General features: G+C 46.0%; 1 protein-coding gene across 1 annotated transcript in view; it reads left to right on the top strand.

Annotated features, from left to right (window-relative positions):
• Positions 1–25972, top strand: part of RREB1 (ras responsive element binding protein 1) — a 64446-nt gene extending 38474 nt beyond the window's left edge. The window contains exons 7-10 of the mRNA XM_010180273.1: positions 2964–3153; positions 4905–7647; positions 21921–22667; positions 25473–25972. Of these exons, the coding sequence (XP_010178575.1) occupies positions 2964–3153; positions 4905–7647; positions 21921–22667; positions 25473–25972 (4180 nt within the window). The remainder of the gene's footprint in view (positions 1–2963; positions 3154–4904; positions 7648–21920; positions 22668–25472) is intronic.
• The last annotated feature ends 1206 nt before the right edge of the window (positions 25973–27178 follow it).

Raw genomic sequence — 27178 nt, forward strand, 5'->3', positions numbered from 1 at the left:
GCGTGGGCTGGAGCCCAGTGGGGAGCCTGCCCTGCAGAGGCTGCTCCACATCTCCCAGGGAAGGCTTTTCTTGGGGTGTTTTTGTTTTAGCTCTCCAGTCTGCGGCCAGCTCTACAGGTGTGCTTGGACTGTGGAGGAAGGGAGAGCACCCATGGGTCCAGCTCCTGAGTGATCCTGCAAACTGTGACACCAGGGAAAGGTACTGGGCCAGGGCATGGTGTTTATTTGCCCTGAAGTACCTATCTTGATGTGACAGGTGTCAATTTTCAGCCAGGAACTTCTTTTTGACAGAATGGAAAAGGAGCATAATCCTTTTCTCAACTTCTCTTTTTGCTTGCTGCTTCTTCACCCATAGCAAGGAAAATAAAAGACTAAGGAGGAAAGAGTAAAATACAGAGGGGTGTTTAATTCTATGCATTATAAAAGAGAGAAAATACATACTCCTTTTTCAAGATGTATTACTTTTGTTTTAGGGAGGCAGTTGCCTTTGCATGGAAAACACCATTTTTAAATTGCAGATTTTTACTGTCCTGAGGCATAGTAGTTGATACAGGTGTACCGCGAAGGACTTTCACACGTGTGTCTGCTCTGAAAGATTTACTCTCAGGTGCAGCTTTTGATGGGAGCCCTAAATAAACCAGTGCTTAAAATGAGCGTGTCGCACAGCCAACAGAGGTGAGAGAGCATAAGATGGACAAGGTGCACCTTCCCGGTGTGTGTGGAGGCTGGCTGCTTGCCCAGGAGTGCTGGCTCCTGCTGAGCCCAAATCCCGGGGGTACCATGGCAGGCGCCAGCTCTCCCACTAGCTCTGCGGTCGCATCAGTGGTGACTGTGCCTGCCCTCTCACACATGATGGTATACAGCCACTGCATTGCGTTGCTGGTTTGGAGGAAGCCAGATACATCAGGGACCCCAGAGCTGACTCAAGATGCCCCGGGGAGAGGGTCTGGATCCCTCTGCACAACAGCAGGCCCCACAGACTGCAGGCAGTGCTTCCAGTGGTGCAGGAGCATTGCTTGCAACCCCTCGTCATCTGTATGCTGACGTACCGGGAAGAGCGTGCCAGAAGCACCGCTTGCTTTCATGCAAGACCTTCTCATCACCTCTTAAAAAGGATTTATTTCAGTAGTCTGCAAGTTCTTCAGGTGACTACTCTAACCCTTTAATGCTCTCCTTCCCCCAGCAGTTTTGGTGGTTGTGTGTTTTTGTTTTCACTGAAGATGAAAGCTTTGCATCATGGAGTAGGTGCTGCCAAGAGAGCTGGAGGAAAGCTGTAGATCCTGATACTGGAGGAGTGCTACGTGTTGGCATTCCCCCACCACCACCAGAGATTGTTGTCATGTTTAGGAGACCTCTTTAAGTAAACATTTGCTTTGTAAATGGCATAGGTTTGGTATTTAATGGAATGCAGGACCTATGCTGGCAAGAATTATAAAGGTAGAACGCAAGTGAATTGTCAGGAGAGATGTAACAGATGAAACCTCCAGCACGTAATATTTATGTCCCAGCCTTCTGGGTACCGTGATAACAAAGGCCGTGTTACAAATACTTCACACTTGCATCTTTCACCACTCAGAGACTCTGAGTCCAATGGCTTTGTGAGTGACTTGGTTATCTCTTCATTTTCAGGGAATAAAAAAGGTCTGTGAAAGTTTATGTAGTGATAAAAAGAACAACAATGGGAGTTTGTTAGGGACAGGGAGGGAGTGGTTTCAGGAATTTGTCAGAAGTAATTTCTAATTGCAGGATGTTTTTTTAATGAGTAGGCACATGTCCTTTTCCTTGTTGTGGAGGGTGAAGACAGTATGGGGAGAACTAAGGCAGGGGGAGACACGTGAAAAACTCCTAGAGCACGTGATATTCTCACTGACAAAATCTTGACTGCTTCACATTCGCTGATGTTTATTTCTGTGAAACTCCTGCTTTGGTTGCAAGCTGGAGCTGTAACCACAAGGAACCACGTTGAGCAAAACTGCATGTCACTTGTTGAATGCAGAGTGGATGTGACCCACACAGTCGTGCTGCAGAGCTCACATCCTGATTATTTGAAAGCTAACAGTCTTGTTTGTTGACATCTTGGCCAAATGTTGCTGTGTAGTCCTTCCTGCCTGCAGCATAGCTGCATTTCCAATACCTTCAGTTATTTAATGCAAGTCTGCTTTATGTGGGAAACTTGTTTTTCTGAATTTGGCATTTCAGAACTTAAGAAAAACAATCAATAGCAATAAAGTGAGGGTAGCAAAAGATGTTGCTTCTGCATTTTCCTTTGGGGCACACTGGCTGTGAAGGGGGTGTCAGAAGTGTTGAACCTGGTTCAGGTTCTTCCTCCTCTGACCCTCGACCTCTTCAAGGAGCACTAGTTTTCCTTTTAAAACAGTTTATTTCTCATAACAGCTTTGAGAAAAATCAGCGAAAGTTTATGGAAGGGCACTGCAGAGAAAATTCATGCACAGGTGTTTGAGTGATGTGGAGTACGTTTTAAGCAATAGTTTTAAAAGGTGCTATTTACACATTTGTAGCTGCTTGCTACTTAGGTCTTATTTAACCTCTCCTTATCACTGATTTTTTTTTAATTTCTTTTATTTTAATAGTACCTTTTAGTAATGATAAATTGGTGTAAAACCATCGAAATATTTTATGCTGGACAATGGGAAGGTTGTCAGAAGGCTGTGGTTTCAGCTGCCACTTTGCTGTCTGCCCACGTGGGACGCTCAGTTGTCGTGTGCTATATTCGTTAAACTCCCAGTGAACTTAATAGCCAGAAACTGGTAGAAAGTGACTGTGATTGAAATGGCCTTTCTGTGGTGATAGGTTTTTGACACATTGTGGCTTTGGTTTGCATTTAGCAGGTTCTTGGTATCGGAGGCCAAGAGGAAGGAGGCTGTCCTAATGCAAGAAGAATGCTAGTCCTTAGGCTTGCGGCAGTCAGTAAGTCATTTCTGTGTTATTTCTTTCCTTTCCAGGTGTGACATCTGTTGTATTACCTTCCGTACTCATCGGGGTGTACTGCGCCATAATGCAGTTATCCACAAGCAGCTTCCCAGAGATCCTATGGGAAAGCCTTTCATTCAGAACAACCCTTCGATTCCGGCAGGCTTCCACGACTTGGGATTCACCGACTTCTCCTGCAGGAAGTTCCCCCGCATTTCTCAGGTACTCTGTGTTCTTCATAGCTGAAGGTACCACCCGATACACTGCATATCTTCTGAATTTGTTGAAAGACTTGTCCTTGATGAGGCAGAGACTGGATGTAGAATATTTTGTGGATATCACATTACCGCTGTCTGTGTGGGCTTCAAACACTTTCTGCCTTCTCTGTTTCATCTAAAGAATATTTGGGCTGGTTTTTGTCAGTATTCCAGTGGATAACTTACTGGTGAAAAATCTGTCAAAATATTTTAAAGGAAAATTTTGGTGATATTAGATCCTTGCCCCTTCCAGCCTGCCCATTAGTTCTCACTTTCCCAAAACCATTCCACATCTGAAATAACTAGGGAGGACACGTGGTAAGAAAAACATTATTTTAATTTACTGTAACAAGGATGTAGTTGTGGAAAGATTTTATCGCAAAAATCTCTGGGAAGCCACCTTACTTACTAAACAGTGACATCTTCAGTGATTTCTTCACAAAACACTCCCAGGCACCTTTCCACTATGTTCCTTATGCGAGGTCTGAAGATTTTGCACCTTCGAGGGACAGTGGCTGGAGAAAGGCAGGAAGTCTGTAAATATCTTTCTGAGAGCCATAAAGCTTTCTGTTGGATGTTATTGAACTGCCCTCTCTCAAACCTTGCCTGCCTTAGTTAGTTTGAGTCTGGATGAAGCTGCTTATCTATTTTTTTTTAAAGAAGGTAAATAAATAAACAGCACAATCCAGCAGCACCATGCTTGTTCTGCTTGGATTAAAGCATTGATTTCCAGCTCTTCTGGCTGCAAGGTGGTAGACCTGTAATTTGCTGCTGGTCCAGGGGAGCATGTAGATCATTCTGTAACTCTAGTAACTAGAATTTTGGTGTAAAAGTTACAAAATCAGGAGAAGAAGAGAGAACTTTTTAAACAACTTAGTTTTATTTCTTTTGTAATTAATGGCAAGCATTTAAAGTTAATAAGGGATTTAAATGTTGAGACTTTCCTTTTGTAATAATTTTGCTTGCACTGTGAGGCCTGAACAAAGCATGTAGGGTATATAAAGGTCTTGCCAGCCCTCTATTTAACTGATCACTTGTGCTTTTCTTTGATGTGGATCTTTTGCAACGTGTGAACTACCTGGGTAGCACTTAAATACAGCATTTGGATTCATGATGGTTTTCAGGGACAGGTATAAAATCCATTTGTGAGCGTAGTATTTTTCTTAGGAGGATAAATGTAATCAGACTTCAGTAACCAAAAGCCTTTCCACTTTGGGCTTTGTGTTTCATTGATTTGGTTTGGGGGGATATTATTTTGGTTGGTTTATGTTGTTTTGCCTTCTGTTGTTTTGCTTTGGTTTTCCTCCTCTTCTCCTCGTTTCTTTGTAGTAGTAACACTAAAGGAGGTAATCTTACTGCCCATCTTGCTGAAGTTTGCTGTGTAGTCTGCTGAAGCTCCTGTCCTGTCAGTGAAGTTGAGAGGTTTCTGGAAGAAAAATTCAGGATGGAAAAGTATTTGAGAGTCTGAGTAGCCCTCTGAAGGAGTTTGCCTTTATAGAAGGGAACTTTTGGAGAGTCAGCCCCTAAATCAGATACACCATTTAGGTGACTATAGGCCACGGAGCAGGAATATCTCCATGCCAGGCAGGTGGTGGCTGTGCTAAACTCCTTAACTTGAGCAGTGGAAGAGAGAGTGAACTGGTTTTGTTTTGCAGCAGCATGGGATGCCTTTCTGGTTTGAAGTGTCTCCTCTAAATGTTTTTGCATGTCTTACAGGTCTGGTGTGAAACAAATTTGCGAAGGTGCATCAGTGACTTCCATCGATTTATTTGTGAGACGTGTAACAAGGCTTTCCCCATGCTCTCGGCGCTCAAACTGCACACAGAAACTCACGTGGTGGATCAGGGAAAAGACAAGCACAAGCCACAGTCCTTGACCCCTCCCGGCGAGAACCCAGACCAGAAAGCCTTCATGGCATCCTTGGGCCTACAGTACACCAAAGACATCAAGCCTGTCAGGCAGGAGGACAATGCGCAAGACGAGGTCCAAGAAATGCGGCTCAGAGCACTGAAGAGTAACCTACCTCAGGAACCCGGCAGCACCGGTCTGCTCAGCCTCGCTCCTCTGGAAGCTGCCTCTATGGGAGGGTCATTTTCAGTCCTTCCCCCTACAAAAGAAAACATAAAGCTCCTCTCGCTGCAGCCTTTCCAGAAGGGTTTTATCATCCAGCCTGACAGCAGTATTGTGGTAAAACCCATCTCCAATGAGTCTGCCATTGAGCTGGCAGACATTCAGCAGATCTTGAAGATGGCTTCTTCTGCTCCTCCTCAAATCAGTCTTCCTCCACTTTCTAAGGCACCTTCTGTCCCCGTGCAGTCCATTTTCAAGCATATGCCGCCACTGAAGCCAAAGCCTTTGGTAACGCCCCGAACAGTTGTCGCAACCTCTACACCTCCTCCTCTTATCAGTGCCCAGCAAGCCTCCCCTGGCTGCATCAGCCCAAGCCTCCCACCTCCCCCTCTGAGGCTGATCAAGAACTCGGTGGAGTCCTCCTCCAACTCTCACCTCCCCCAGCCAGGAGCCAAATCGAGTCCTTCCTCGCAGTTGCTCCTCCAACCCAAAGTAGAGCCTTTAACTCAGCACGAGATGAAGACACAGCTGGAGCAGGACAGCATCATCGAAGCTCTCCTGCCTCTAAGTATGGGAGCCAAGATCAAGCAGGAGGTCACAGAAGGAGACCTCAAAGCCATCATCGCAGGGGCAGCGAACAAGAAATCCCCAGCCATGAGGAAAGTTTTGTACCCCTGCCGTTTCTGTGACCAGGTGTTTGCCTTCTCTGGTGTCCTGAGAGCTCACATCCGTTCTCACTTGGGTATTTCCCCATACCAGTGCAACATCTGTGACTACATCGCAGCTGACAAGGCAGCACTGATTCGGCACCTGCGGACGCACAGTGGGGAGAGGCCTTACATCTGTAAAATCTGCCACTACCCGTTCACTGTGAAAGCCAATTGTGAGAGGCACCTGCGGAAGAAGCACCTCAAAGTGACCAGGAAGGATATAGAGAAGAACATCGAATATGTCACCAGCAACGCTGCAGAGATGGTGGATGCCTTCTGCTCCCCAGACACTGTGTGCAAGCTCTGTGGTGAGGACTTGAAGCATTACCGGGCCCTTCGCATTCACATGAGGACGCACAGCGGCTGCCAGAAGAAGAAGCCATTTGAGTGCAAGGAGTGTGGCACAGCCTTTTCAGCCAAGAGAAACTGCATTCACCATATCCTCAAGCAGCACTTGCACGTGCAAGAAAGGGAGATTGAGAATTACATCTTAGCGGTGGACTGCAGTGCCCAGGAAAGCCAGACAGACCCTCCTTTACTGGAGGACGGCACTTACATGGACCGGAAGCCCATGACGCCTTTCCTGGAGCCACAGAACGGCTTCTTGCTTGGCACATCGTCTCACGTCCCCATCAAACTTGAACCTGCAGGCAACTTCCCGATGGATTTTGACGAGCCGCTGGATTTCTCTCAGAAGAGCAAAAACCTGAGTGCCGTGCATGTGAAGCAGGAGAACGTGTTTGGCTCTTCTCCCCTGTCCCTCTATGACTGTTCCATGGAGCCTATCGACCTGTCCATCCCCAAAGTCCTGAAGAAGGATAAAGATGATGTCCCGTGTGAAGCCAGAAATCAAGAGTTGGCTGCTTCTGGGGACAGTGATAAAGCCTATAACTGTCTGCAGTGTCCTTTGGTTTTTGGTGCCAATGGGAACTCGGAGAAAACCAGGGCTGTTAGACATCCCCAGCCACTGAAAGGTTCATTGCATTTGACTGTCCCAATCATTTCCCCGGCTCTCCTTGGCAATTCTGCCTTGCTGAGACCCTTGAGGCCTAAACCACCACCGCCACCTCTCTTGCCAAAGCCTCCAGTAACTAAAGAGCTGCCACCATTGGCTTCCATTGCACAGATCATTTCATCTGTGTCTTCTGCTCCGGCTTTGCTGAAAACGGAGGCTGCAGACACCAGTCCCAGGGCAGTGAACAGCTCCACTGGGTGTGACAAATCAGGGAACACCAAAGCAAAAGTGACAGTTGTGACCGCCGTTCAGAGAGACTCGAGCCTGCCCAGTGACCTGACTCAGGCGTGCGATCCAGAGCAGTCTCCCATTGCCGATGCTGGGTTGACTAAGAAAAGAGGTAGAAAGAAAGGAACGAAAAATAAGCCTAAGCTTAGTAGTGGCATAGATCTGGAGTCAAGTGGGGAGTTTGCCAGCATAGAGAAGATGCTGGCTACCACAGACACTAATAAATTTAGCCCGTTTCTGCAGTCCACTGACAATTTCAAGGAAGAAAGCGGCAGAAATGGAACAAGTGAGGATGAGAAGGAAACTGCTGAAGATAAGCTGCTGAGAGGGAAGAGGAACGCTTACGCAGATGGCCTGCAAAGTATCCCCTGTCCTTACTGTCCTCAAGTCTTTCCGTGGGCACATTCCCTGCAGCGGCACCTGCTCACTCACACAGGTAAGAGCGCCTTGTGCTCACGGTGGAGTGAAGCCCCTGAGGATGTTCCTCATGGGAGGGCTTTCCCGTGGTGGAATCTCCCTTTTTTGTTCTCTCTCTGATGCCTGAATGGTATTCATCATTACTTTGCAAATCTCTAGTCATTGATGTTGTACAGTGGTGGTGGTAAGTTTTTCAGTGATAGAATAACCTCTGTGCCTTTGAGTATCAAGGGGGCAAATTTAACTGCTAAAACCCATTTGACCTCAGTGGCATAACATAGCGTACCTGGGAAAAGACTCTGGTTTCAGGTGTTCTGTTGCTATTGCTTTGAAGGTGAGCATGTGTTGAATATTTTGTTGTGCCTTACGTGGTTTGTTTGTCCGCTTCCAGTGACTGTTTGTGATGATAAAAAGATCCATGAAAATGAGAGCAAATAACCATAGAATTGTGGCAGGAAAATAAACTAATACAGTGTTTAGCATTTTTTTCTTTCAGTGGCTTTTATTTGACAGATCAAAGAAGGAGGATGTGAGAAACATCGTCCTGAGCATTACGTAGTAGCTTGCCTCTAGGAAATGTTTCTTCTCAGTGCTAGACAGCTAAAGGTGGGCTTATGGCCTAAGGCATTTGAGATGTGTATGAAATCTTTAATATTGTGCCTTTGTGTAAGTAACCTCAAACCTAGGGTAAAGAAAATGAGAAAATGTGGAGGGAGATTTATTCTAGGTTTGGGGATTTTTTTAATTCTTCACTATAAATGAAGTACTGTGTTGAATGCTGTGCCGATTTGAAGTTCCCTCCTTTTTCTACCCACACTGTAATAAAGTAATTAGTAGATTCTCATCCTGCTCAGAGAGAGAGGACAAAGCTCTGCTTGCTGTTGCTCCCTTTAAAGTCAGTCACAGTTGTAGATATTATTTGCTTCGTTATGCAGTCCCAACTCCCGGCGTAAAGAATAAAAGTCAGGAATATTTGTAAGAAGCACAGGGGACTTGAGTACAGCTTCATAAAATACACCTTCATTTTTTTTTTTTTGAGGAATTGAGGTTTCCTGAAGCAGCTGATTCATGTCTGTGCTAAAGAGGGAAACCTGAAGAGGTAAAAGAGGTTAGCTAAGAGGTTTAAAGGGAATCTGAGCTGTGGAGCAGTCCCATTACAGTTTGCTTTGGGTGACATGAGGACATAACTTGCAAGGTATCAGTGCAACAGTGAGGCTATTGTTTTCTGGCCCACAGAGACCAAATTATTGCATCTTATTAAGCACACAGTTTACTTTCAGTGGTGAAGGAGAGCTCTTTATTCGTATCAATTGTTTTCTAACACCCTGCTCTCCAAAAAAAATATATAGTTACTGCAGAACTGCTCATGAGACAGAAAACAACAGAGAGGCTTTTCCCAGACTAAGGGGTTTGACCTCCTTATTGATGGCAGGCTTCCAAGGTAGCAGCACTGGTGTAAACCCTTAGTGAAGACAGGAAAATGTGCTCGGCCATGAGTTATCGTGGTAAAACTTGTCTCCCCTACCACCACTGGGCTTGAAAGAAGACATCATCCTTTCAGAAAGCCTGTGCTGCAATCCTCTCGGGGTAGGCAGGCAACTGCAGCCTTGGCAGGGCTGCATCCTCAGTGCAAATGTAAGATTTTTGGTGATACTTGCAGCAGTGGCAGTGATCAAATTCTGGTTGGTGCACTTTGGCAATGGTAATACGGAGCTCTTTTCTGATCATCATCAGAGCAACACTGAGGGAAACATACTGCTGAAGGACTGCCCCACAGCCAGCTTTGGCTGTCCTTGGAACATCTCCTTTCAGGAGCACTCTTTTTCCAAACTGGGAGTGCGCAGCAGCTCCTCTGTGGCAGTAGTGTAGGTGAGGCTTACTGGAGGGGAGAGGGAAAGGTAAGCTGGGAAGGTAGAGGAGATTTTGACCAGAGAGGAGGTACCAAAGCAAGCGCTAGGATGCACTCAGGTGGAGTGAGCCCGGTGTGTTTGTGGTGAGTGTCAGGTGCCGCTGGCATGGGAGGAGTTTGGCAGCTGTGTGACAGATACAGCAGTTTGTTGGGCTTGCATGCTGAGTGGGCGAGTTGGTTTCCTGATGGAGACATCTACGGTGTTACAGTGCAGTGCACCGTTTCTGTCCCCACCTATTGCACAGGCAGCAACTTGTTAGATAGCTCTGATTTTTAAAAGGAGTTAAGGAAAAAAATCTATTCACTAATCTTACTGTAAAGAGAAAAGGGGAACTTTATTGTCTGGGCTTGATGATTGCTCCCTGACATGGGGAGAGAAGGGGCCAAGAGGCTGATGTGGATGGGACAGATGGGAGTCCTGGTGATCTACTTCCAAATTGCTTGTCGGTATCTGCTCCATAGGGAATCACTGCAGGCAAGCTCCTAGATTTCTGTATAGTACAGTGCTATCAAAAAACAAGGCAGTCATATGAGCTAGAAGGTGGCAACTGGCTCTTCTCCATCTATTTGTAGGGAAGTTGTTACTGGACTAACTTACGTCAGTGGTCTGAGCTAATAGTGAGTGAGCATGGTTGAGGAAAAGGTGTATCATGCTGAGCATTTAGGTAGTATCTATATTTTGCCAGTTTTACACTACACTGTGTATTACAGACATGAAGAGATTTTTGCATGTGTGTTTCAGGTTCAGTAAAATTTCATCGTGGAGGGCTCTTTCCATGTGCTGTCAAGATCGTATTTACCTTTTGTGAAAGTGCAGAAACACACGCGCTACCAGTAACACACATCCCTCATACAACCAAAAGTCTCTCTAGTGAAAGCATTGCCCTGCTTATTCTTGCCTCAACACCACTCTGTGTTTTTCAGTTCAAAAGCATCTCCCTGACAAAGGATACTCTTTTCTCACCTGTTTTTATTTTAATGCGAAGCTCACAAGTGGGGCACTGGGAATTTGGCATAGCTTGGTTTTATCGTGTTTAACACAGTACCTGTGTTTTGTTTGAACATGCTTGAACCCTTGCTTTTAATACTTTTTTTCTCTTGATGTCTTTAATGTTTAATTTGCTCTTCTGTGTTCGACTCAGTTTGCCTTTCCTTTTTGCTCTTCTTGCCTGCTCTTGACTCTTTCATTCTCGGAGCAGCAAGTGCCCTGCAGGTGGTGCGGTTAATTTTGCTCCTTTTATGGCATGTGTATCAGAGTAGGTTCAATATAAAATTAAAATAGTGGCCTTTTTGGCCGTTAGTTTGTTATAGATAAGCTAAATCTGTTTGCAAAGAATCACTTGAGGATATTTTCAGAGCGATGCTGCTAGATCTTACTTGGCCCAAGGTTATTTTTTGTAGAAAGTGAGTTTTAATGGCAGAGGAAGGGAGTTGGTTTTGATTTTGTGGTGTTTTGCAGTTACAACAGGAATGAACTGGACAAGAAATGATCTATAAACAAAATAAAGTAATAAATAACAGTTACACCTAGCCCATGAACCTGAATGTTTCCTGTTGATTGGAGGACACCAGTCAAAAATACAGGACTGGAGGCATTTTTATTCTTTGCTTTTATGACTTAAGTCAAACTGAAATTGTAGACATCTTTACTTTGCAATTTTATCTTTACCATGGTGATAATGTGTTTCCACTGGGACAACAGTGGCAGGAGATATCTTAATTGAGGAATGATCTTCTTGCATGCTGTGATTATTTAGATGACCCGTTTTTGAAAAATAATCCCTTCAAATGACTGGCTTCCATCAAGTGTCCAGCCTAGGCTGGTCCTGCTGTGCTGCTAACCAAATTTTACAGTCAGTTCTGAGTCAGTACGTAGATGCAGATGTATTTTAATATAGGCTATGACCATTTTTACAGAAAAAGGTAATAAAAAAATCGTATCACATCGCACCTAAACTGACTGTTCAGGTTACTCTCCAGTGAGTAAGTGTATTTTATCAGAAGAGCAGTTGTCTTTAAGGGACAATACAGGAAGCAGGGAGTGCTGCATTTTTGAATGATCTTTTTTGTGCCTCTTAAAGGTGACTTTTTTGGAAAGCAGTCTGGTGTCCATTTGGGAATAGGACTGTAACTTGGGGTGGGAGGATTGGAGTTTGTGCTGTAAGCAGGATTTTTGTTTGGGTTTTGAGATCTCCAACCAGGGCGTTTGTGTGGAAATAGGAATATCTTACCTGTTTTAAGTATTGGTCTGTATAGCAAATATTTGGTAGATACTGAAGTTTTAAAAGGGTGAAAATACGAGAAAATTGTGGCCTGAGATGCAGCTTGAGTTTCAAGTAATTAATCCCCAGCTAATCCTGTCATTGCATGCTTGAAAAGAAATGTGGAAAGGAATTGGGCTATCGTGAACCAAAAGGATTTCTACTCAACTTTGAAGTTCTGTTTTGTATTTGGATTGTGAATCAAGCCAAATAAAAGTGCAGAAAGGGATGGTATTTGTAACCATAAATTTATGGTTGACTTAACAGGCATCTAAAAAGAAAGTGTGACTTGAAAGTCTACAAAAAGCAGTTCCTTGATGCTTCTAAAAAGTTGTGTTGACACTGGAAGAGAACTAAGAGAAAGGAGCAGCGCCCGAGATGTCTGCGAGATGTGGGGAATCCCTCCTGTGAGCTGAGATGTTAATTAGAGCAGAACCAACGCGTGGAAGATTAAAGTGAGAAACATACCCACAGTGCTGTACCGAAGAGGCTGCTGACTGGGGGATGGAGAGGGGAGTGTTCAGTGAATTTTGGGTGTGAGGTGAAAGGTGTGACAAGAGCTGATCTTTTACAAGTAACTATCCTTACAATCTCTTCCTTCATCATGAAGATGTCTTGCAGGACGCCTTTCCTCATTGTACTGTATGATCCTGGCTTTTCTTTCAACTCTTCCTGCACTTGGTCCCTTCTCTTATTCCAGTCATTGAAATGAAATACAGACATGAAAAACTTTCTCATACGGAGGAAGTAAGTGTTTGCTTCTTCAACATACGGGGCTTGATTTCACTGACATCAATGGAAAGATGCCCCATGGCTCTGATGGAAGTTGTGTCAAATTCACACTGGTGATAGACACCTCAGAAGAAAGCCTGCTGTTGAGGAGGTTGCGGTCAGGGTGTTGTAGTTGGTCACCATGCGGTAAAGGGGGAAAAGGGAAAAAAAAACAAACCCACAACAAAAAAGTTTCTTGCTACACAGTAGAAGGACAGATAGACATGCCTTTTTTCTCATGTCAGGCCAGAAGCCCTTCCCCCGTCAAAAAATTGTTGTCTTTTCGACCAAATCTAACAGAATTTGTACAAACCTGGAATTTCCAGCTGCTACCTGAGGAGTAATGTGCTTATTCCCCAGTCTAAGGAAGAGGATCCCAGATTTCGCAGTGGCACATGCAGGTTTTCCCAGCTGTTCAGAATAGCAAGGCCAAGTTGTGTTTAATCAGACTGAACGCTGCAGACAAATGGAGTGTAAGGACGCAAGAAGTGCCCTGCCATGTTGGAGCAGTGGTACGTGCAGCCAGGTTCTCGTGTCTCCCATGGTAGCAGTAGGGTGTGCTATTTAGGGTGAGCATGTGGGCCCGGCCACTTCCTGCGCTCTGTTCCTCTTAATGCTCTCTGAGCATCCACAACAGGTGCCCTAGGGTTGCGTGTTAGACGGCACATCCCCGCCTGCTCTCTTTACTACCTGTTTATGGACCTGCTGTCTGCAAGGCTCTCCAATTGCTTTCTGAACCCACTGGTACTGTCTGCCTCCAACCTCATCTGGCGCGAAGCTCCAGGAGTTCACTACTTGCTATTCTTTAACCTGTTTTCAGCTGATCTCCTGCTGGTTTCAGAGAGCCTCCCTTACTTCCAGTATTGGAGAATTTGGTGAATTGCCGTTGTGTGTACACCCTCTCAGCTGCATTCATGATTTGTCACCCTTAATCATAACACCCCCTTCGCTCCTTCAAAATGAGAAGCCTGAGCCTTTCTGGTGTCTCCTTGCAGGGCAGCTGCCCCGTTGCTTGGATCGGGTTTGCTTGTGTGCCATCTGCAACATGACTATCTCCTTTCCATGGCATGAAGACCAAAAGTGCACACACCACCTGAAACAAGGGTACACCAGGGCTTTATTCAGCAGCAAAGAGACGCCCTTGGTCTTGCTTGCAGTTCCCTTGTTCATGGTAACCAGTGTTTCTTGGCTTTAATTTGGCTGCTGTTGCAGGCCAACCCTGTGATCCTGGAGAGCTGTCAGTGATGGCTTCAAGACCTCTTGCCTGAACATAACCTGCCAGTACCACATTCAGCATCACATAGGCATGTTTTAGATTATTTTGCCAGAGGTGTTTTACCTTATATTCATCTGCATTGAAGCTCACCTGCCGTCGTATTGCCCCCTTGGTTTTGAGAGTTTAGCAGTGGAGGAGATTTACTGCCAGATCACACAAGGCAGGCGAGTGGCGTTTAGTGAGAAAGGACAAGCTGACACAACACCAACAGTGAGCACAGTCACTTTGGGTTTTTCTGTGCTGACCAAATGGGATGGATGCAAGAAGGAAGCTCAGCAGATGGTGGTGCGTGTCCCTTGCCTGAGAAGCATTTGCAGAAAGCAGCCGTTGCTGTAAGATGTTCACACCTCCAGGAGAGACAGGGTCACTTTATGTCACTTTGAGTTAGTTTCACGGGAGAGCTGTTGAAGTAACAAACCTAAAAGCCACAAGAAGTTGGCTCTGTGCAGTGGGGTAGTTAAAATTACGAATGAGTTGTTACTCTCTACCTCAGGGTAGCTGCTGATCAGATTGCACAAAAATGTGCACAGGATTTTCCTCTTACATTTCGAAGCTCCGGTTTGTTTGGGAAAGTCTGCTGTCTTACCAGCCTCTCTCATCCTTCTTCTTTTGATACGGCAGGTTACCTTCCAGTGATTCAAAGGTAGTAATACAGGTCTTAGCGCTAGTCTGGCATTAAAATCTGCCATGCTGGGGACACGTTATGACATGATTTGAGCTTGCCTATCATGAAGAGACTGAATTGCCTTGTTACCACGTTAACAGCCTGTAACTTCACAGGGTTGTAGCACGGTATCTGGGGTGTCACGCGGGCTCATCCTGCCTATGCAGACAACAAATGGCTACAGCGTGAGAGAGGAAGACTCATGTTATAACATGATCCCCTCACAGCACGAAAGTCTGCAGAAAGGGCTCTGAAAGTGCTCACCTCTGATGATCTTCACAGCAGAAAGAAACTAAAACATCTTACTTGGGTCTCTTGAAAACTTTCTTTGTGGTCAGAGGGATGCTGCTGCAGCTCAGGTGGTTGGTGGGGTGAGGAGGAGAACATTTCTGAAGCTGCTCAGATGAGCGCTGGCATGGCACATAGGATGGGTTGGACTTTGGTGCAGCGCAGATGTTGTTCTTAGCAGCCGGCACAGGGCTGGTCAGGGTGGTTTGACCTGCCTCCGGCAGACAGAGCCTTGGGCCACAGTTGGATAACAACTGGCTCGACCTGTTCCCAACTGTTCATCCCCACAGCTGTAGCTGACCCAGCTGCCCAAAAGAATGAGAGGGCAAGGGGAGGGACCGGCAGTCATGAGATTCCTGGACCTGGCTGGCGGTGCTGCCGTAAAAGAGCACATTGATGCAGCTGAGGTGTGGAGCTGGCAGCATCTCCCAGGAAGCTGGGGATAGATGCTGTTGAAATTGGCTTTGCTGTCAGATGCTTTGTGTCTTCAAATAGCAGCTTCAGACAGCAAGGAAGGAACATGGATCCTATACTGTTGTAGTCACCGCGTGTGCTTTATAGCACAGCTTGGTGTTTAGAATGGGCTTCGCCAAGTGGTCTTTAATCACGGTCCAAAATAATTCAACAGCTTTGGACTTGTGGTGTCTCTCTGTTGTCCAAGAAAAACAGATTTCAAAATCAGTGGAAGTAAATTAACAATTTCAAACTCTGGCTTAGTTTAAAATGGGGTTGTTTCCCTTTTTGTGCTGGTTTTAAAAGGTGGGTGAGTAGCATGCTTGGGACTTACATGCAGAGCCCATGCAAGAGCAGTACTTTGGAATAATCATCCAGATTTCACTGTATGCCAGAAGGAAAGGGAAGGAAGGGAGATGCTTGCATGGTGTTTGGTCAGCCATAAACGAAGTGAAGCTTTAAGATGAGGTGTAAGAAAGGAAGTGCAATTCAATAGAGTGTCACTGGGAACAAGTTTATAGAGGGTTTCTTTTGGTCTTGTTTTAAACCAAAACAAAAACAGGATGGTGGTTTTGGATAGGATTCAGAGGCGATGGGGCTTGTGCATGTCCTTGCTGCATGGAGAGAAGGGGAACGGTCTAAATTAACGTGAAGCAAACTGAGGGCATCTTGCCCAGCTTGCAGCAGTCAAACCTGGGGAGACCTGTACTGGTGGAGAGGCGCACAGGGAAGTTGTGGAGCAACTTAATGAATCGCCCACTTTCATCATGTTAAAGCAGCCCAGCCTTTGTCTCCTTCAGGCTTTCTGAGTGCTCCCTTCTTGCAACAAAGTACAGTTGACGGAGGAGAGATGTGGGATGGGAACGGTGTGAGGGATTATCTCTTACGTAATACCGAAAGAGACTTTGCTAAGGAAAGATCCCTTTCTTAAACAGGCTTGCCCCTAATGTGAGAGGGTCAAACACAGCTGCTTTGTGCTAACTAGGCAAATATTGACAAAGTAAGTATACTCAACAGTGAATTTTCCGATTAGCATTTAGCAGAATTCATCTTTGCTCTAGATATCTGCTGCTCTGTGGTCCTTCCAGAAACCATGTGAGCCCTGGTTGTAGTGGGAGACTTTGTTTTTTCAAACCGTTCCAGCTGTCTGTACCTCTGAACTACATTTGTGGGTATTTCCTAGAGGACAAAGGGCTTGAAACCACATTTTCAGTGTCAGGCAAAGTTTAACAGCCGTTCCAGAGGAGCAGCTTGGGGTAAAGCAAGAGGTGCTTGCTGCTGGGGGTGGGCCTGAGCGCTGGAGCTGTTGTTGGGAAGATACCGAGGAGATGGTGTACAACGTGCTGATTGGATTGCCAGCTCTACATCAAGCTGCCTTTCTGCTAAACGGTGGAATTGACCATAAGCTGAAAGTCTGGGTTCCTCCTCGACCCTTCAGGGCAGATTTCCACTTGGTAGGTGCAGTCAGAGCTAGTCTGAACACTTGTTGTGTTGGTGACTTCAGCTGCTCCCTTGAAGGTACTGGGGGGTCATACTTTGTGTCAAAGGCCAAAGGTGGATTCTTTTTCCAGAATTGGTTTTTGTTGCTTTTCCCCCAAATATATTCAGTTCCATTTACTGTAAATACTCCTTTTCTATCTCAAATGTTTTCATTTCAAAAGGCATGTAGGCACGACTGAAGCTCCCTCAGCTGTGGGCTAATTAAATATTTAACTTGTGTGTGTGCCTGTGATGTAACGGAGGTGGCTGAATTCTAGTGTTTAGAGTGTTTACAGTGAAAATGGACAAAGATAACCCCCAAACTTTTGCAAGTTGACTCCACGGGTTAGAAAGATGTTCTCCAGTTCATGGGTGGGAGTAGAAGCAGCACTGTGTGAGCAGGTCCAAAAAATCCCGAATTTACTGGACTGCTACCACCTAGTGGTAAAACGTAAGTGTAAAATGTAAGACTAGCTGGGGTTATTTCAGTTAATGTAGGGAAAAAACAGTAAATCGTCGTCTCATCTGACTGATAATGCCAACTGCTTGTACAGCATCCATTTCCAGTGCGTTCTCTGCCCCAGTTTTGAGCATTATTTATGTGATGGGTTTTGTAACACTTCTCTCTGGATGTCAGGAAAGTTTGGCAATAAACACTTGCTTTAAAGTCAGAAAATAGTTTCCATTACAGCACTCTGTTTCATCTAATAACTCTTTAGCATCTTCAGCTCTACTCTCTAGTCCACCTTAGTTCTAGAAAAAAAGGAAAACTACAGGAAAACAGAATCAAACCAGCAGCCTCCCCACCTTGATCTGTATCTGCTCTTTTATCTGAAACTTTCCACATTTAGTGTCTCTTTTGGTAATCTGGTTTGTGTATGCAGGAAAGCAGTTGAGTCCTCTCTCTCTTTCTTTCTTGCCACCTATAAAAGATTAAGCAGACTCAGTTCTGACTGGGCTGACTTGAAAACTGCAACTTGAATTGTAAATAGACTTAAGCAAAACAGTCTTTTCTTTCCACAGTTTGAAGGAAAAATGATTTTGGCTACAGCTATATAGTGGTTTCTTTCATGCAAGCGGAAAAGTTTTTGGATTCTCAGATGGTGGAGTGCGAGGTTTTTCTTATGAATATATCTCCTGAGAAGTTCATTTTTTCCCAGGAGCTGATGGGGCAGCAGCCGAGCTGTTTGCTTTGTGTTGCCTTCCTCCATACATCCTTACCTCCCCGCTCATCTCCTCTCTTTTCCTTACCTTGCCCATGCTATTTGACTCCAGTGTCAGAATTGACATCACCAAATAGTGTCACCTTCTTGTCTCTGCTTTGGAGAAGTGACACAAGCTCTGGTTGTTCATGACAAGATGATGTATTCTGCTCCCATTGTTGCAGAAGAAGTGGTGGTGGGTGGGAGCATTGGTGAGCAGAGCTCTCCACTCTTCGTCTCTTGACTCACCAGGTGTAAATGTCTGGGATTACAACCACACCAGAAAGCATTTTACAACCTTAGTAAGTGAGAGATTGGAAAGGGGTGAAAGAATTGTCAGGCCTTTCCCACACACCCTGCTTTCCTCACTGGATGCCTGGATACAGGTGACTGCTCTGCACCATAAATCAGCCAAATTCTGGTAACAGGAATTACACATCTGAGAGGACCTTGGCCTCATTGGAGAGTTGTTTGCCCGGATCTGAAGGCTTGGTCAAAATCATCTTCCCTGTGTAAGATGCAAGCTTGCTGGAGTTGTATGGCCAGCAAGGTTTCTGTTGCTGCAGACAGGCATAAAAGCAGGGAAAAGCCAGTAGTGCAGGCCAGGCCTAACCTCTGCTGGAGTGGTTGGAGCAGCTGCCAGCGCGAGAGTACCCTCACAGCTGTGTTTCCCACACACCTTCACAGCTCCCCTGCTGCTGTTCCAGTTTGGCTGCAGCAGAGCTGGGCTGATTCTCGCCCATCCCCAGACAGCTGGGGTTTGTGCAGAGCCTCTCGCTTTTCCACCAGCTGCGAAACCAACCGCGCAGGTTGGGGGTAACCACAGAGCAGCTCGACAGGTCGGGAACTGCCGCTTGACGATATGCGGGAAGGTTCATAAGGGACCTGCAAAACTCCTCCTTGACAAAGAAAACGGCCGGTCTGGTTTGTGTAGGTGAGAAGGAAGAGCGCTCACCCCTGCACGTACGCGTGTCTGTGTGCTGCTGGCTGCATCCCTGCCTGAGGTTTGAGTGTGCTCATTTGGGGCTGCCAGGCCAGCTTCGGAAGAGAAAACCTGTGTACAGCCGTGCTCTTGACATGGTCTTTGCCCTTCATGAAGGCACTTCGCTTAAATTTTGCGTTTGTTTTTCTCAATGTCGACTTCATCTGCTCGCCTGTGCTAGTAAAGCAGCGTCACTTACCTATGGACCGCCCATCCCTTGGAGCGTGTCGCTCTTGCACAGGAAAATGTCATTGTAGGCCAGCCATGCAAGAGCAGCGCAAGAGCTGAGAAGGGGCCCAGGTCACATAGGAAAGGCAAAAAGAAGATAGAGTTTGGGTACATCTCATTGAAGGAGAAGTAAGCTATAAAAAAGAAAACAAATATCTATTTTAAAAAGAGTACTGAAAGCAGAACAAGGAAAAAATAGGGAAAAATAGAAGAAAGGCAGAAAATCATGCATCGTATACAACATGTTGACCATAAAAGTTGTGGCTTTTGCATTTGAGTGTTTTAAAATCTTTTGGTTTTCTCTTGCATGAGTGCTACTGGTGTATATTGCCCTCCTTCGCTTTGTTCCTGATATTTCGTGTTGAAAAAACAACTTATTCTGCATCCACTGTCTTCTGTTTCCTCAGCAAAGAATTACAAAACATCTCTCTCAGTATGATAAAAGAGGACCTCCCGCCATCTCAGTCTCGTCGTGCTCTTCACTCACCCGAAATTTGGACGACACTCTTAGTCATATGGTTTAGTTTTAGGTAGTCCTGCAAGGAGCAGGAAGTTGGACTCAATGGTCCTCATGGCCCCCTTCCAACTTGAGGTATTCTGTGATTGATTCTGTGATTCTTCCTTTCATCTCTTGGGCCAAGTTGAGAGCCAGATGCGCTCATCCTGCCCCTAGAAGCAGTCTGCAAAATAAGGCAGGAGGCAGGAACCCACAGCCATGTTTCCTTTTTAAACATCTCCCCTGTGTAGAAGTGGCCTGGGTTTGGCTTCTGGGCTCACTCCCTTGCCTGCATCAGCAGCTGCAAGGCCTGGCTACCTGCATTGCATCCAGAAGCACTGTGCGTGGGCATGGTGTGTGTACATATATATATATCTCTACACACACACACACATATGTGCCTGGCTTCTGTTTTTCTGGGTTATGGAGCAGTGCTTCCTTGTAACTGTTATGCATCAACGTTTCAGCTTGATTTTTAGAAGTGACCTCTCCTTGTTTATAATAGCTTGCTTTATTTTTTTTCTTTTTTGCTTTAATACAGCCAAGAGATAAGCAGTGGGTTAAAACACAGAATTGAAATGCGGATTCACAGGGCACTTGTAGATGACCTTTGTTTTCAGATGCCCACATCCTCAAATTCTGTAGCATTATACACAGATCATAGCTCGACTGCATGTTTTAATGGGCAGATAATTAGATGAGCAATGAACTTTGTGGAAAGCTTTTGCGTAATCCAGTGTCTATGTAAACGGATCTGTTTTGATTAAAAGGTGAGTTTATTTTTTTTGACAGGTCACTTCTCACCCTTCCACCCCTCCAAGAAAAAGCGTATTGAGGATTATTCTCTATTAAGCGATTGTTCACGATTACTGGAAACGCTGCTTAGCTTTGGCATTTGTTTCACGGCCATTTATTATCACTTGTGCGAGGAGATGGGGTCAATGCAAGTTACGTTGCAAGACTGCATTCAAACAGTACTGAGTGCCTAAGAACTCTCTTCTTATCTTCTGTCATTACTTCTTGCTTATGAAATAAGCCTGTAATGGGAAATCTAGGCAATTTGGAGACAAGCACATGTTGTACTGTGTCAAATGGAGAGCTTAAACTGTTCCACTGGAGTTTCTAAATCCCCGTAGTCACTCAGCAGCTCTTGGGCTTGCAGATGAGCGCTGAAGTGCCCAGTAGGTTGTGTGCTCGCTGGGCTGCGTGCTGTCAACAAGGAGGAGGTGGGGTGGAGGAGCAAGGAAAGTTTTGGCCTTCGGAAAGCGCAGCTTGCAAAGTTCACGTCCTGGAACGGCTGCTGGAAAGTGGCACTGGGGATGGGTTACATGCTGCGCACCCCTGTCAGCTTTGGCCTCCAGGTCCAGGCCGGCTTATTTCCTATTTACATGTGCGCTGTTTGTGTAGAGCTTTGAAGGGCCACAGCTCCACCCCATTGTTCTCCTGAGGCTCCTTATCTGTGTTATTTTTTCGGACACATGTTACGTCTTCAGCAACATTAATGCTGCAAACTGATAAGGAAGCAGAGGAGGTCATTGAGGTGGACATCTTAGGTGGTTTTTGCCTTCTTTTTGGAGGAATTGTGAAACAACGGGAAATGCTGACTGTTACTGCTTCTTGGCTTTTATGTTTTGGTTCCAGGTGGTATCAGTATAAGAAACACCCACATGTGGACGAACCTTTGCATCTTTTGTTTATATGATGTATACCCAACTTTTCAAACAGTCCTCTGTGTTACTGTCTGCACTAACCTTTAACATTTAGTTGTAGCAGTTGGTTGCATGAGGCCTTTATATTCCCTTTGAAAAGCGTCTCCCACTACTTACAGTTTATAAGTTAATTTGATTAATATATGGTTGTATATTACTTCCTCTATATCCCAGTTTCATACATGAAATACTCTAAATAATACATCCACGTGTCTCTGGTATGGTGCATTTGTAATAGTAGTGACCTCAGCTCTTCTTTGATGTCTCAGCATTTTGTGTTCTCTGGTAAAAGTGATTATATTAAAAGTGACTTCAAGCAACTGCCAAGAAAGCGAGTGCGTTTTGGAAAGGAAAGCATTTTCTTGCAGATTTTTAATCATCTTGTTAAATGGGTTCTGTGGTGTTTTGATCTCTTTTCAGCCGTAAGTTTCTGGCCTGGGTCGCAGATAAGAGAAACAGGTGCCGGGACACTTGATCAGAAGCGATGCTCGTGGGTCCGCACGCAGCCGTGCCGCTGGTACTTGTGAGTTGGCACAGTGCATCCCGCTGAAAGTTTCTCTCTGTTTGCTTGCAGACAGCCAGGCGGATGCGCAGACACAGGCTCCAGGAAACGAAGTCTTGGACCTGACCTCCTGCGAGAAGGAGCAGCCAGAGGAAATAAGAGAGCTACCAGGGAGTGAGTGCGGCCCCAAGGAGGAGCAGAAGGCTGACTGCCCTCTGACAGGAGAGGATGCCGAAGACAAAGCGGATGGATATGAAGAGGGTCCTGAGGAAGATTCTGTAAGTAACAAAAGTCTTGACTTCAATTTTGCCAGCAAATTAATGGACTTCAAGCTGGCAGAGAGTGACCAGAGCGCAGGCAGCAGTTCTCAGACTGAAAGGAAACATGCCTGTGACATTTGTGGCAAAACCTTCAAGTTTGCTGGCACTCTTAGCCGTCACAAAAAGGCCCACACTCGTGAGGACAGAAAGGATGAAAGGAGCAGTGAGGATGAAAGCAAAAGCATTCAGGATGATGCAGGAGCTCCCTCGATGCAGGACTGTGGTCTTGACCAGGAAGAGTCTCCGATGGACTTGAAGGTAGTGGAGTCTCCTGTGGACTGTGAGGCAACAGGAAAGGAGAATGAAGAGAGCGAAAGCGTCTCTGAGGGGGAAGGCACAGAGAGAAAGTCCACTGAGAAGAGCAGTGATGACAAAATACCAAAGACTGATGGGGCTAAGAGTACTGCAAAAGCAGACAAAAGAAAGAAAGTCTGTACTGTGTGCAACAAGCGTTTCTGGTCTCTGCAAGATCTGACGCGACATATGCGGTCTCATACAGGTAAGAGGAGGCTCAAGGGCAGAACAGATCACGAGCAGGTCTGCCGCCAGACTGAGGCATCTGCTCTGTAGGTGCACGATTGCTGTTAGAACTTGAGGTTAGAGACACTGCTTTTAGTCCTACAGGTGTCCGCAAGGTGTCTTCTCTGCCCCAATCCCCCATGTGCCATACAAAGCCTATTGAGGAAGCGGGAATTGTCAGCACTGCCTTATCTTCAATTCCCAAACCATTTTTCCCTATGCTTGCTTGAAGAGTTTAGAGGTGAGGGCAAGTGTGGAGATCCCTGGGCACTTCTGTCCAGCTTCTGACTCCCTTCTTGTCATGTGCACATGGCTCTGCCTCTTCCTGGTATTTTGACAAGCAGTGGAGAAACCTGGCAGTGTGTGATAAGGTGTCATCTCTGAGTGGAAGTTTAGAGAGAGAGTCTGGTTTTGTCTGAGTATCTAAGCCTGGTACAGGTGATGTGCTGGTGGTCTGCATGATCTGCTGCTTGGATGAAAGGCAGAGCTACAGTGGGCAGCTGGCTCTTCACTCTGGCCTGGGCAGGGAAGGTGGAACTCCGGTAGTAAGCACTTGTCTGATAACTTGACTCAGCAGTTAAAATACGTGGGATTGCTTTATGTGATACACACAGTTTGCAGCAGGACCTTGCAAATGAGATGGAGCAGTGAGACAGTTCAAAGGTGAATTAATCGTTCATCCTCATTAATGCGTCCTTATTAATGGTGCATTTTACCCGTCAGCGAGCTGCTCTGACATGGGAAAACTGGTGCAGTTTGGCATTTTCTATCTTTTGAGGATGCTCTCTGCTGAAGACAAGATCTTTGTAATTAACAAAATATCTGTGCTGTAATTGACAGTGATGTTTAGTTAAACTACACCAAAGACTAGTGCCTTAACCAGACTTTTTACCCTTCTAAATCATAAATATTGACCTATCAAGTACAAAAATTGACGTGTTTTCTTCCGGCATTGAGCCACAAGTGAAACGGGACGGGTCCCACTCTTGTGCCTATTTTCATACTAATTCAGAAACCTTAGGAAGACGCTAATATCTGAAGTACTGAGCTTTACACCGAAATGATGTGTGCCTGTGGAGAATCCCACACTATGTGTTCTAATCGTTTTCATTGCATGCTGAGCTTTGTGAGCCTTGTCAGTGTGTATTTTTTCTGTTTATTTCTCTTTCTTATTTGACACTGAAGGATGTTTTAACGTAGAATAGGTGTTGAGCAGGAAGCTGGGACAGGTTAAATTAAGTAAATGTAAATCCCCACTGCTAAGCATTTCCAACTGAAGATTTTGCCTCAGTACTGTGGGTTGACTCTCCTCCTCCTTCTCTTCTTCCCACTTGTTCAGCTGTATTGACAGAATACTGTCAGGTTGTAACGTCGCTTGGTGCTGCCTGCCCAAGCGCAGGGTGAGCCATGGCACTGGACTGGCCATAGCCAAGTGCCAGATGGGCAAAGGCCCTTGGCCAAAAATGCTTCCGAGGAGCTGTGTCCTCCCTTGATAGCAGACACCTGAGAGGGCACCGGAGATAAAGGTTTCTAAGAAGCATCAGGCTTCCCAGGGGGACAGCAGGGCCTACTTGCACATTTTGACCAGCTACCTCGAATCTGTAACTGGTTTTCTTCTGATGATCCCAAGCGTTATTTCAAGGGAGAAATGGGCCACAAGCATGCTGTTCTGCACGCTCATTGGCACAAGGTGGTGTCTTGATGGAACTGCAGCACTGAAAAGTCTTCAATAGGCGCAGTCGAAATGGAGGATGGAGTGGTCAGGGTGGGACCTTGGGTTCTTCAGGACAGACAGCACCTTGGGCCACTGTGCTTGGTTGGGACTTTGGGGGATTTTTGTCTGTGGGGCTGTGGTTGCTTTGTTTTCTGCAGCTGCTCTGTGTCTTGAAAGTGCAAAATAGGAGGAAGAATTTTGTCCTGCAAGTAGCATTTCTGGAGTGGGTGTGAAGAGGCTTTTCAGCCCCTGTCCTAAAGCGCTAGTGAGCTGGGAACACCAGCAGCTGTGTAAATGACATCCTGAGGCAGGCATTTTTCACCCAGTCAGTAAATTTTGATCACCTCTAACAGACATCTCCCATGTCCCGTGAACAAGGCTGGGTCCTTTGGTTGCTCTGTGTCCATTTTGAAACAGGGTGGTGCTGCCTTCCGCTTCACAGAAAGAGGAGGAGCTGCTGTGGCAAGGGTAATTCCTGCCAGCTTCTCTTTGACTTCAGTGATTAACTTGGGCATTTCATCCTTGCCCATCTGTCAGCATCTGAGAGAGAGTGAGGTGCTTTCTCATGCGCTGTTCAGCTGTTGGTAAGCGCTGTTGGCCACAGGTGGCCGGGCAGTGTGCTCATCGCAAGTCCTCTCTCTCTCTCTCTGTGTATCAGGGGCTGACCTGCAGCCCCCATGGTGGGCTGGTTTCACAAAGGCTTTTGAGCTCCAGAGGATGACTGAAAACTTCTTCCAGAAGAGTTGCTGACTAAATTAGACGAGATGCTAACGAGCACCTGGGTCTTACGGTCTTCCTCCCTCCTTAGTGCAGGGCCATACCAAGCCTGTAGAAATCTCAAGACACTTAGTTTGGGTTTTTCATTTGTGCCCCAGCGGATTTATCTGTGTTCCTGCTTGCATGCCATCATCTAGTTTGCTAGTACAGAAGCAAAAAGTCTGCATAAATGCAACATCCACGTTTGATAGAGGTACTGGCTTTCCAAAGTGTAGAGTGTCTTATGCTGCCTGAAGCGAGAGGGAGGCGCGTTTGTGACCCTACGGCTGACTTTGTGTTTTAATTCTCTTCTAGGTGAGAGACCTTACAAGTGTCAAACCTGTGAACGGACCTTCACTCTGAAACACAGCCTGGTTCGTCACCAGCGCATACACCAGAAAGTCAAAAATGCCCGAAACCATGGGAAGGAGAGTGACAAGGAGGAGACCCAGTCGAGGTGCGGAGAAGACAGCGAAAATGAGTCCAGCCACAGTGGCACCAACCCCGTCTCAGAAAATGAGTGCGACTCCCTGGGGGGCATCAGTAGCCATACATCCCTCACGGGAGGCCGAAAAGAGTCCCTGGCCGAGTCCCTGGAGAGGCCGAGTGGGCAAGGAGCCAGCACCTTCCTCTCGGAGCCCACCAAGAGCGCACAGAAACAGCCCACGAAGGAGCAGGAACCTCGGGGTGGCTCCGAACACGAGAGGCCGTCGGGCTTCATTCAAGACTTGCTGGAGATGCACAACAGAAAATCGCCCCTGAATCACATCCTTGCCTCTGCAGACAGTGCGCCGCAGCTCCTGGGGGTGGAGTGAGTTGCTCGGAGGTGGGACCCGTCCCCGCACGCAACCTGAAGCCAGCAGAGCAAGGTTTCCCGAGTCCCGTTTCGGAAGAACAACCTACAGTTGTGGGGAGAGTCTGGCAGACTGGACGCGGTGCCATATGCCTTTCAGTATAATAATGCAAGAGACTAGAGTATATACTGATCTGAGTGCCTTACTACTTTATTAGATCTTTTGGTATCATAGATTTTTTTCAAAAATGATTTTTTAAAAATATTTTAATGAATTATTTGGAGAGGACCTTTTTCATTTAAGCATTAATGTTACCTTTTGTATTGGTGTGCGTGAGCTTGTTCTTGTATATCTGTGATAGTCGCTGTGTTTGTTCTCTGAGCTGGAAATGGGGGCAGTGGGGTGGGAGGCCCTTGGATACCACAGCCAATAACTGGAAGAAAAATTTTGTGAATTTCGTATGAAATAGTCAGAGGAAATGCAGACGCGATGTTGATTTATTGTTTTTTCTCAGTAGATGTTCTTGCATTTGCCACACGGTGGAGCATTAAGCCTGTTCCAGGCCGGAACAAGGTGGCAGTCGAAGGTGTTCAAAGTGGTTGAAGCCAAAAGGAGCAAACACGACGAGTTTCAGCCTCACGCTTGTTTCCACTTTTCAGCATTAGAAGTGTTCTTTCGATTCTGGGGGGTTTTTCTGGCCGTCGTGGACTAAACGTGTGTACAGGGAAGAGTTACATAGCAACGTAGCCTATGGAAATTACGCACCCGCTGTTATATATGTTTGATTTGCTTCAGTATATTATTATTATTATTTTATTATTATTTTATAAATCCATCAGTTTGCTTGTCTCTGCAGTCAGCAGAAACCAATGGGCAATATTTGCCCGTGCAGATGTATAACGCGGCTTGGATCCCCTCTCGAAATGTTTTTTGCCTTTAGCGCTTTCACCAGCTCCTTTCCTTATGTTGCAGCTCTTCTACTGTACTTTAAACGCAACCCTTCCTCTGACCCGAGAGTCAAGTGGAGGCCAGCGAGGTATCGTCACACCTGTACAGGGGAACCCCTCACCCCTGTGGTGGGGTGCGAGCGTGTGCGTGTGGGTGCGTGTGCATGCGTGTGTGCTGGGGGGGAAAAGCGTGCGAGAACTGGGGAGGGGGCCGCGTAAGGCCCCTCCGAGCGCGTAAGAAAGGCGCTGCGAGTGCTAGGTTCAATCTTGTTGCAATCAC

The sequence above is a fragment of the Mesitornis unicolor genome, unplaced genomic scaffold, assembly GCF_000695765.1.
Source record: "Mesitornis unicolor isolate BGI_N332 unplaced genomic scaffold, ASM69576v1 scaffold46782, whole genome shotgun sequence".
Lineage (NCBI taxonomy): Eukaryota > Metazoa > Chordata > Aves > Mesitornithiformes > Mesitornithidae > Mesitornis > Mesitornis unicolor.